Genomic DNA, 11172 nt, shown 5'->3' with positions numbered 1-11172 from the left:
TCAGAGGCACCGGGGACGGTTTATTGTAAGAACTGTACAAAGGAGCCTGTTGGCCTGCCCGGCTTGGGACCTGTTCCCACCTGGATGAGGTGGGAATGGGTGTCGGTCTGTGGGAGAGGGGCTGGGGAGAGGCTGGGCCCCCTCATCTACACGTCCTCTGCAATCTGCAAAAAGTCCATGGAGAAGGTCCTGTCCAACAGGTTTCCCAAGGCTCTGTGGGCTGGGCCAGTCCAGTGCCCAGGAGGGAAGGACAGAGGGGCAGGTGTTGGACAGCAGGAGGCATAGCCTCTCTTGGATGAATCTTCTGCAGGAAGAGGCAGAATCTCCAGAGACGAGCTAGGAGTCGAGGCGGGAGCAGGGTTGAGGCCATGGGCATGTGATGATGAAAGAGCAAGGCCAAGGGAGGAGCTCATGGGCAGTGAGGGAGGGAGAGGCAAGCCCTGGCAGGACAGGGAGCAGGCAGAGAGCACAGCAGACAACAAGGAAAACTGGCCCACGGGTGTGTGCATGTGTGAACACACATACACATGTGTGCACACACATTCATCTTGTTTTGAAGGTTTTGCTGCTTCCTGAGTTTTAATTAAACTATTCATGAGATCCAAGAAAAAGAAGAAGCATTTAGACCAATAGGAGACTCAAAGTATAAACCTTGCCACGTGTTCACACTCATCCACACACTCTCCCACACACAGGTACATTCATGTGAACAGGCCTACATAGAACACACACACAGACCCTCAGATACTGCAGGGCACACTGACACACACAGACACAAAAATACCCAGACACACAAGCATGTGTTCAGGCAGTAGTACACAGTGGCTTATGCACACACACACACAGCTATCCCCACAGGCCTACAAGCAGACACACAGTCACACACACAAGTGACTAACTCCAGTGACCCCTGAGCAGGTATCTCACCCTCTCCTCCAGGCCCAGCCTCTGTTCTCTGGGAACCAGCAGAGCCTGGTGCGGCCATGCCCAGACTGGTGGTGCCAATGGCAGTGTCACCTGGCTTTCCAGGCAGCAGGAAGTTGGAAGGTTGAACCTGAGCCAGGTGCGCCTTCTCTGCTGTGTGCCCCAGTGTCACCAGCTAAGCGGTAACATTTTTAGGGTCAATTTGAGGAGAGAGGAAAAGGATGAGGCGGGAGAAAGAGACAGACATGGGGGAAGACCAGGCGGTGGGGATCTCGGGCTTGATGGGGCTCCAGGGAACCCTGGTGGTGCCAATGGGGTGGGGAGAGGAAGGGAAAGAGGAAAGAAGAGGATCTTTTCACTGACCCTACCCAGGCCTGGCTGCTCAGGCCACAAGCAGCGACACAGCTGCCAGACCCAGCCTGCACTATGCATCCATGCTCCCTAGACAAGGGTGCTCCCAGGTGGATCTTCCCTTCTGCTCTTCCCCTCGGGGCCAGCTGGGGAGCCCTCTCTGGACCTGGACACGGCCCAGGAAGAGGTTCAGGATCTCAACCCCTGCCCAACACATCAGGCCGAAGTGTGGAGCTCCTTTGGAACCGGTGCCCTTTCCCTTTCCCAGGGAATTCCTGGCCCCTGAGGCAGAGGGGAGGGCTGGCAGCAGCCTGGGCCAGGTGTCTGTGCGCCCTGTGGTGAGGAGGTCTCTGTCCATGCTGGGGCTGGGGGGCCTGAGCCACTTCCTGGGGAGAGGCCAGCATCCCTTAAGACTGTGGGGACAGGAGGGCAGCCAATGCCCCATGGTAGGCCGGCCCCTCCCCTGGTGAGGGGCAGGTGTCTGCTGGTCTAACCTCCTTCTGCTGGCTGGCCGGGCCCACGAGGAGGTAAGACAACTTCAAGGTGGAAATCACGGAGGCAGGGGCCTCAGGCCCAGCATGGAGCCCCTGAGCACAGTTCTCATTTCCCACGGCCTGGGAAGGCAGGTGCATGGGCCCCGGCTGTCAGCCCCAGCGCGGCCAGATCCTGTCCCCCACGAGGGAGCTAAAGCCCCGCCCCTTCGCTCAGTATGCAGGCACTTCCGGGAACTTTGCGGGCTGTGCCAAGGCTCATCTTGGCCACCTCCACGCTGCCCACTAGACCAGAGACTCTTTGACCCCTGGGCGCACAGTCTGCCGCAGAGCGGGGGCGGCGAGGAGCTCAGTGTCTGGGGGGCTGCCGGGCTGGAGCCCCACGGCGGGGCCGGCGTCCTCGGGGGAGCCCTTCTCCAGCTCCTGGCTGTGCGCACTGCTGTCCCGGTTCTCTGGGCCGTACATCTTGCTCATGGAGTCGGCGATCAGCCCCTCCTTCTCAGGAGCCTCGTCCCCATCCCCACCACCGTTCTGGCCGCGGCGGTACATGTAGGACGCCTGCTTCACCGAGCGCTGCAGCAGGTGCCGGCGGTAGGCCCTCTGAATCTTGATGGCACACACCTCCTCGTGCTTCCGCTTGAGGGTGGTGGTGATGGGCTCGTAGGAGACCTTGGACGGGTTGGCCGCCATGAACTTCTCCTCCATGGTCTCCTTGAGGGCGTCCATCTCCCCAGAGTCACCCAGCACCTCCTTGGTCAGGGCGAAGAGGATGTCCAGGCAGTGGATCTTGTCGCCCGGCACCATGGGCAGGTCCAGCGTGATGAGCTTGATCTTGTTGGGCTTGGCGATCCGCAGCGGCTCCTGTAGCGTGTCCACGAAGTCGGAGAGGCGGCAGTAGTCGATGAACTGGGTGGCGTCGGGGTCAAACTTCTCCCACGTCTCGTAGAACATCTCGAAGTCGTCCTCGCCAAGCGGCTCGCTGCTCTCCTCCGTGGCCACGTTGAAGTTCTCCAGGATGATGGCGATGTACATGTTGACCACGATGAGGAAGGAGATAATGATGTAGCTGCAGAAGAAGCAGATGCCGATGGAGGGGTTGCCGCAGTCGCCCCTGACGCTGGTGCCCGGGTTCTCCAGGGTGGGGTCGCAGTCCGGCGGCCCGCTGTTGAGGATGGGGTTCAGCAGCCCGTCCCAGCCAGCCGACGTGGTGATCTCAAAGAGGCAGATGATGCTGTTGCCGAAGGTCTCGAAGTTGAACATGTCGTCGATGCCCGACTCCTTCTTGACGTAGGCGAAGTTGGACATGCCGAAGATGGAGTAGATGAACATGACCAGGAAGAGCAGGAGGCCGATGTTGAAGAGGGCCGGCAGCGACATCATGAGGGCGAAGAGCAGCGTCCGGATGCCCTTGGCCCCGCGGATCAGACGCAGCACGCGCCCGATGCGCGCCAGGCGGATCACGCGGAACAGGGTCGGGGACACGAAGTACTTCTGGATCAGGTCGGAGAGCGCCAGGCCTGCAGGGAGGAGCGGAGGCTGCGTCAGGGCCTGGGGTGCTCTGCCCTGCAGGGGTTCACAGATCAGGCGGCCGCTCCGGGGCCCTGGGGGCAGGGGCTGCACCTGTGCTGACAGGGCTGCGGGTGGGGTAAGGTGCATTTCCACAGGCCTGCTGTTGGCAGACGCCATGATGAGGCGAGGACGGAGGGAGGCAGGGGGTGGGGGAGGGAGAGAGAGAGAGCGCGAGCAAGCAGCTGTGAGGCTCTGGGCATGTCCCTTGACTTGTCTGTGACTCAGTTTCTGCAGCTGTGAAATGGAGCGATGACAGTAGACCTGGCTCATGGCCATGTTATGAACAAAGCATGAGGTGATGTCTGTGCAGCGCAGTGCGTATAGGAGGTGCTCAACAAACAGCACGCGTGCCTGTCACAGCCACACGTGCCTTCGGGAAGTTCTCCAGCACGAACACAGACTAAAACCATCGTCTTAGGCCTTTCACTCAGGACACGGGCACTGAGTGTGCGTCTACTGGTCAGCGTGTGTCCGGAAGTGCAGCCACATGTGTGCAGTGACGTGCTGCCTGTGGCCCGCTCCTGTGTGCCGCCTCTGCATCAGGAGCCAGTGAAAGGGGCCGGCGCTTGGCGCCTGGCAGGTGAGCTGTTACTTGGGATGCCCACATCCTGCATGGGAGGGCCTGGGTTTCCGTGCTGGCTCTGCGCCCGATTCCGGCTTCCTGCTAAGGCACACCCTAGGGGGTGGTAGGCGAGGGCTCAACGACTTTGAGTCCCTGCCACCCACTGTGGGAAAGCTGGGTTGAGTGCCCAGCTCCTGGCTTCAGCCCCTGTTGACCACTGTTGGCATTCGGGAAATGAACCAGCAGGAGGCAGTTGGCTGTCCTTTGTCTGTCTGTCTGTCTGTCTCCCTCTCTCAAATCAAATAAACAAGCAAATAAAAAATTTAAGAAGACTGAGTGGCAGATCCCCCGTGTGCGTGTGTGTGGGTGCGGGGGTGGGGGGCTGTCCTGAGTGGCCCGTCCTGCAGCCACCCTGCCAGCCTGGCCCAGGCCCGCTCACCCACGATGGACAGGATGACGACCACGAAGTCGAAGATGTTCCAGCCGACGGTGAAGTAGTACTGGCGCAGCGCGAGCATCTTGAGCACGCACTCGCCCGTGAAGATGACGATGAAGACCATGTTGATGTTGTAGAGGATGTCCACCTTGAGCTCGCTCTGGTCGTCCGTCTCCACCATCATCGTGACCATGTTGAGGCAGATGAGGATCATGATGATGATGTCGAACATCTGCTGGGTCACCAGGTCGTACACCATGCCCTGGATCTTGTTCTGCAGCGCCCAGCCCACACGCAGGCACACGGGGTGGACGCACAACGGCACGGCAGCATCATGGGGAGGAGGCAGACGGGGGAGGCGTCAGGGGTCGTGGTGGAGTCGGTTGGGGCGGGGCGGGGGGTGAACCACTAGCTCACTGATGGACGGCCATTCTGTGGGCTCCCGGCGTTTCCGCCCTCACTCTGGGCCCCTCCTCCCTCCAAGGTCCCCCAGTCATCCCTCAGGGTGTCTGGACATCCTCTTCCTCCCCCCTTGTAGGGGACTTGCCCCAGAGGCCACCAAGGGCTCCAGGTAAGAAGCAGGATGGACCCTGGGGGCTGGGGTGTCTGTGCAGCCGCAAAGAGGCACCCTCTCCGCAGGTGGACCCTGCTCTGCCAGGGGCACAGCCTGGCTGCCAGCTCCCTCCTGGGAGTCCCTGGCTGGGAACCAGGGAGAGGAGCCCTGATCAGCGGTACCTGGGGCCGGGGGATCGGCTTCTGAGGCTTTTTGGCCCCGAGCTTCTTCATGGCGTTGTAGTATTTCTTCTGCTCCTCCGTCATGAAGATGTCCTTCCCTCCAAAGTATAGAGGGACAGGGCTCGTGAGGTTGGGGTGGCCCCCTCTTCTTTGTCTCCAAGACCCCCTACCTCGTCTCCAAGACCCCCTACCTCAAACACGACCCTTAAGGCAGCCCCCACCCCGGCACAAGGGCTGGGAGGCCAGGGGCAGGGGCCTGGCGGGGCCAGAGATGGCAGGATTGAGGGGGTGATGGGAAGAGGGACCAAGAGGGATTGAGGGGGCAGGGAGGGGAGCGGGGTGACGGGGGAAGGGGTTTGGCGCCGCCTTGCAGCCTGTGTGGGGCCGGTTTCCCTCCAGGTCTCGCCGAGTGCTTAGAGAAACCCCGCACGTGAGGCTGTGTTGCCCGCACTTTCTAGACAATGAAACCAGGTTCAGGGACGAGGGGCCCAGGGGTCGAAGGGGGGGGTCCAGGGTCAGTGCCTCCGCCAGGCCGGCAGCAACAGCACAGGAGGACGTCAGGCCACGCTGGGGGCACGGGGAGGAAGCGGGGAGGCCCGGGCGGCCCGGGCTGGGCTGGTACTTATCTTTTTCTTTTGCTGGTTGAAGTTGTCAATGATGACACCGATGAAGAGGTTGAGGGTGAAGAAGGACCCGAAGATGATGAAGATGACGAAGTACAGGTACATGTAGAGGTTCACCTCGTAAGCTGGCTGTTCTTCCTTCTGCAGGGTGCAGGGAGGGGCGGGCTGGGCACGCACTGGCTTCTCCCCCTCCCCGAGCTCTGCCACAGGACCCCTGACACCCCCACTGCTCCCACCCCCCCACCCCGGAAGCAGCATAGCCAGCGGGGAGAGGGCACATGCCGCTGTCTCGCTGCGGTCTGAGTCCCCACCCTGGCTCCGTCACTCACCTCCCGGGAGTCCACAGCTGCATACATGATGTCCATCCAACCCTTGAAGGTGGCCTGGGGGAGGGCAGTAGGGGTGAGAGGAGGGGGCTGCTCCCTGCTTCCATCTGCCATCCACTTCCCTCCTCTCCCCAGCCTATCCTCCACTGAGGCCGCCTGCCACCAGAGCCCAATGGGGCAGACATCATATAGAGACCAGCAAGGTCTCGGGTCCCGCAGCCCCGGGAGCAGGAGGAACAGCCCCTTAGCAAGGTGCAACGGCGGGCTGGGGTACAACGGGAGATGCCGGCGGTCAGCTCCGGACAGGGAGTCGGACTCACCACCTGCAGCAGGGAGAGGTAGCCCAAGCCCACGTTGTCGTAGTTGACCTTGACGTTGAGCCAGCGGACTTGGCCTGTGTGCATGAGGCTCTCGCACTCGGACTTGTTGTTCACCTCGGACACGTCAAACCTCTCGGAGGTGGTGGTGTTGATGCAGTAGTAGAATTTGCCGGCGAACAGGTTCACGCCCATGATGCTGAAGATGAGCCAGAAGATGAGGCAGACGAGCAGTACGTTCATGATGGAGGGGATGGCGCCCAGGAGGGCGTTCACCACTACCTGAGGGCCGTGGACGGGGGTGGGGGGAGCGGTCAGAGCCTCTCCCCCACCTGCACACTACCCGGGGGACCAGGCGGAGCTGGGCTTGGCTATTCAGGGAGGCCTTCCTGGAGGAGGGCCCATCTGAGCCAGGCCCAGAGGGAGGCAGCCATGTGCCGGGCCGCATGAAGGTGCGTTGGGGGTAGGGTTGGGGGCTGCGGGTCTGGTGGTTGGAGAGGACGCTCTGCTTGGCTGGAGCCATCAGCCCAGGGTGGGGGCGCCAGGCTTCTCTGGAAGTGGCCTGGTCACGGGCCACCAGGCAGGAGACAAACACTCTTCCCTCGGCCCCCGTAGGAAACTCAGCCCACGTGACACAGTCCCTGCTCCGCGCTCACAGCATAAGAGGCAGGCATAGAGGAGATGCCACTGGGGGTCTTTGAAGCAGCAAGACCCCAGGACCGGAGCCCTGCCCCCCAGCCAGCCCTGGTCACACTGGCCTCCCAAAGTGTTCCAGCCTGGGCTGGGCCCTTCTCATTATGACCTCCAGACCGACAGGTGGCACAGCCTGGTGGCACCAAGCAGCCACGGGGCCATGGGCAGGTTATCTCCCTGTTCTGGTGGGTCTGAGGGCCCTCGCCTGAGCAGGAGCCCCTGGCCAGAAGTGGTGATTGGCGGGGGTTCGTCCCTGCGGGCGGCTGTCATTCCCAGTAGGCCTCCCTCTGTGCTGGGGAAGTCCCAGGTCTCTTGCTCAAGCCCCGTGTTTACCTGCCATTTCCGCTCGCAAGGGCCTGGGGGATCTTGCCCAAACTGACCCCAAACTCAAGGGCATGACCCAGAGCTGAAGGGGGGGTGGGCTCAGGGCCAGGGCGCAGGCACCTTCCTACTTGCTTTAGTTTCAGAGCCCTGGGGTGCCCAGTCTGAGGTTGGGGAGGGACACCCATAAACCCACAGGCCTGCCTGCCTCACCCATCTGCTCCTGCCTCGCTGGTCTCCTGGGAGCTGCTGCACCCTCTGCTGCCCTCTGGTGGCGGCAGAGGTAAGCTAAAGGCACGTGGGCCAGTGGCTTGAGCACTGGCAGGGGGCTGGTAGGGGACCAGCCACTGGCCTTTGGACAGGACTGGCCGAGGTAGAAGGTGCCCGTGCACCCTGCTCTGCCATGCAGAGGCCATTCAGTACCCACCCTCATGCCCTCAAATCGGGAAAGTGCCCTCAGGGGACGCAGGGCCCGCAGCGTCCGCAGGGATTTGATGGGTCCCAGCTCCGAATAGCCTAGCCAGTTGGCCACCAGGCTGATGATGGAGACCTGCAAAGAGAAAGGCCACGTCAGTGGGTACAGGACCCTCAGCCTCCCAACAACCCCCAGGGACAGGCCCCCCACTGGGGGAGGCGGCTCCCGGACACTCAGCTCCTGGCTGGTCCCCTCTGGTTTGCCACCAGCAGTGTTGGTACCTGTCCCATCTTGGTGATGTCATCGACTAACTGGGATTGACAGGATGGGGGGGCAGTACCCATCGCCCCACGGGGCCTGTGTGCCCATCAGAGAGGATCTGAGAACCTGCCACACGCACCGGCCGGTCACCAAGTCCCCCGGGGTGTCCTTCCCATAGAACAGAAGGCTCCTCAGTCTCTTATTCCCTGTCCCCGGGCAGCTGTGTCTGAGAGGCCAGCTCTGGGGGGCCGGGCCGATCTGGGCTCTGTGTGTCCCTGCGGTCCTGGCCAAGTCCTGCCTCTCAGGGGCCTCGGGCTTCCCACAGCCCTCGGCTGTGACGATGGCGGCTGGGGGACTCACGTCCACGATGAGGAAGTCCAGCCAGCACCAGGCGTTGGTGAAGTACACCTTGAAGCCGTAGGCCACCCACTTGAGCAGCATTTCCACGATGAAGATGTAGGTGAAGACCTTGTCGGCGTATTCCAGGATGGTGCGGATGACCCGCCGCTGCTCGATGTGGATGTCCTCGAAGGCCTGGGGACAGCAGCACGGCTGGCCGGAGCCTGGGAGGCTGTGGCGGCAGCCACGTCCCCACCCTGCCCGCTGCTGCCGGCCCCCGGGGCTCTGCTGTGTGGGCCAGGTGTGGATTCTCCCAGCTGCTGCCACCCACCCCAGGGAGGAGCGAGTCTCCCAAGGCGGGAGTTCCTTGGGTCCCCCTTCCCACGCCCACGGATGGCAGCTCTCAGCGATATGCTGAGGTCTTCACAGTGACCCCTACCTGAACCCAGCCCCACCTCCCCACCGCCCAGGGCAGCACACCAGGACCACCTGTCGCTTTGAGTCACAATGTTCCAGAACCCAGCCTGAAGCCCAGGTGAGTTCCTTCAGGGTTCCCTGGGTTCCAGACTGTCTGGGCTGCAGCCCTCCAGCCTGGTCCCCATCCCCGGCCTGTCCCGCCCCTGCCCTGTGGTGCCTACCAGGGCCCCACTGCTGAGCAGGATCATGAAGACAATGAAGGTCTCGAACCAATTGTGCTCGACAATCTTGAAGCAGGCTCTGCGCAGGGTCCACCACTGCTTCCCGCGGCCCTGGGAGATGTCCACGTAGAGGAAGGGACAGCGCTGCACACAGGCTGCAGGTGGGGGCAGGCGTTGGGCATGGGCCTGGGGCTGCCTGGTCGCCCGCCCCCGCCCCCACCCCTGCCCTGGGGCCAGGCCTCTCCTGCACACAGGGCTCCATCTGGTTCGCGTGGTGGGGGGGGCTCAGCTCCAGCCCCACAGCCCACTCCACCCATCCGTCAACTGCTGCTAGGGGTGGACACGCAGAGGGAGACATTTGGCAAGCAGGGGCTCAGGCCACCAGTTGTCCCCGTCCTCCCGGCACCCAGGCAGACTTTGGACAAAAATACTGCTCCCCGGGGTTGTCCGGAGACGGACAGGGACAGGCCAGGCCTCTCTCTCTGACAGTGCAGGGGAGACTGGGAGCAGAAGGGAGGTGTGGGGGAGGGAGTGGAGGGAGTGGAGTGGGGAGTCTCAGGGGCAGCCACTTGCACTCCCCAGCCTGCACCATCTGGGCAGTGCTGCCCTCCTCTGGTGCGCCCCGGGGGAGGCAGGGCAGGGCCGCGGGCTCCTGGGCTGCCCCCTGCAGGCGCACGACCCCCAGGCACGGGGGCTGCGCCCTCACCCTCGGTGAAGCACTCCTCGGGCTGCTCCCCGTCGGGGTTCTCCTCGGCCTGCTCTTCGGGGTCCTCCTCAGGGGGCTTGTAGTCGGCCGTGCTGCAGACGGAGGAGTTCCCGTCCGGGGGCTGCAGCGGCTTCTGCGGGGGGCCACAGGGTCACGTGACCCTGGCGTCCCCAGAGACCTCCTCATCCTCCCACCACGAGGGAGGGCAAAGAGCTGGAGCAGACTCATCACCATTCATTCATTCACTCACTCGCTCACTCAGCCAGGGGTCACGGAGCCCACGCCGGGCCCCAGCACACTGTGGCACTCACATCTGGTGAGGGCCACGGGTAAGGGAGGGGCTGGGCGCAGCTGGCAGGGGGCTCTGGGGGGCTTAGGAGCATGAAGGGGCTGGCAGAGGAACAAGAGGCCTGAGGGTAGCTTTGAGGGGCAGGGGTACGCATAGGGGCCAAGACGGGGCTGGGCTGCCACAGCCTGCGGACAAGCGGCGGGCAGGGCCCCTCGTGCGGGCCGGAGCCTTCCCCTGCCCCAGGGTCTGCTTGGCTAAGGGATCCAGAAGCCATGGAAAATTTTCCACAGCCAAAGCCCCAGTCTGGTGCCAAGGGAACCTGATCGCAGTGGGGTGGGGGGAGGCTGAGCCATGTCTCCCCCACCTCCTCGTGGTGTTGTCCCAGGTCACACCCCAGCCCAGCCTCCACTCCCCAAGGAGGACCCCTTCATGGCTGGGGGCAAGGCCTCTGGAGAGGAAGGGGTGCAGGGGCCACAGCTCTGTATCCAAGGCAGTGACTGGAGAACTGGGGGGGGGGGGACACCTTGTTCCTAGGTGACAAAGAGAAACTGAGGCATACAGTGGCACATCAGCCAGAGAATCCGCTGAGCTGCTGGCTCCATCTGGACACCGTCCCTCCCGGAATCCCCCCTTTAAAGTCCCAGCCCCCTCCCCTCCCAGAGCCTGGGACCCGGGTGCTCTCCAACCCCTCCCTTCCCCGAGTTCCTCATACCGAGGTCGAGGCCGGTGCCACGTTTCCCAGGGTATTTATAGCCCACAGGCGCTCGGCCCCCTGGTAGGCGAGCATGCCACATATTTGGGGGGAACAAGGAGGCAAAGGCCTTTAGGGCAAAGTTCCTTAGGCTCCGGTGCCCGGCCAGGCCCAGGACTGATCTGGGGCAGGGGGCTCCGAGTCAGCCCCTCTGGGAGGCCCAGGCAGGGACCCAGGCTCAGCCCTAGCACCTGGCCATGACGGCTACCTGCCTTCTTCACCTGGCAAGGCTGGGGCAGGGTAGGGCAGGGCCCCCGCCCCAAGGATCCGCCAGAGCTCTCTGCTCTCTCTGTCCCCATCTCCCAGGGCCTTCCGGCTCCTCTCCTCCGAGTCTCTGACTGGCAGGTGGGGACCCCCCCCCCCCCATGATGGGCTCTAAGCAGAAACAGATGATCTTGGCAGGGACTTGGCGGGGGCTTCAGGCC

At 63.0% G+C, this 11172-nt stretch overlaps 1 protein-coding gene across 1 annotated transcript in view; it reads right to left on the bottom strand.

Moving 5' to 3' along the window:
- The window catches only part of SCN4A (sodium voltage-gated channel alpha subunit 4), a 42915-nt gene continuing 31743 nt past the window's right edge, over positions 1–11172 (bottom strand). Inside the window, exons 16-25 of the mRNA XM_002719480.5 lie at positions 9708–9840; positions 9002–9156; positions 8385–8558; positions 7776–7898; positions 6338–6616; positions 6021–6074; positions 5695–5832; positions 5069–5173; positions 4337–4607; positions 1–3283 (exon numbers count right to left, since the gene is read on the bottom strand). Of these exons, the coding sequence (XP_002719526.3) occupies positions 2052–3283; positions 4337–4607; positions 5069–5173; positions 5695–5832; positions 6021–6074; positions 6338–6616; positions 7776–7898; positions 8385–8558; positions 9002–9156; positions 9708–9840 (2664 nt within the window). The 3' untranslated portion in view covers positions 1–2051. The remainder of the gene's footprint in view (positions 3284–4336; positions 4608–5068; positions 5174–5694; positions 5833–6020; positions 6075–6337; positions 6617–7775; positions 7899–8384; positions 8559–9001; positions 9157–9707; positions 9841–11172) is intronic.

This window comes from Oryctolagus cuniculus, chromosome 17 (genome assembly GCF_964237555.1).
Source record: "Oryctolagus cuniculus chromosome 17, mOryCun1.1, whole genome shotgun sequence".
Lineage (NCBI taxonomy): Eukaryota > Metazoa > Chordata > Mammalia > Lagomorpha > Leporidae > Oryctolagus > Oryctolagus cuniculus.
This window is presented reverse-complemented; position numbering and strand designations above follow the sequence as displayed.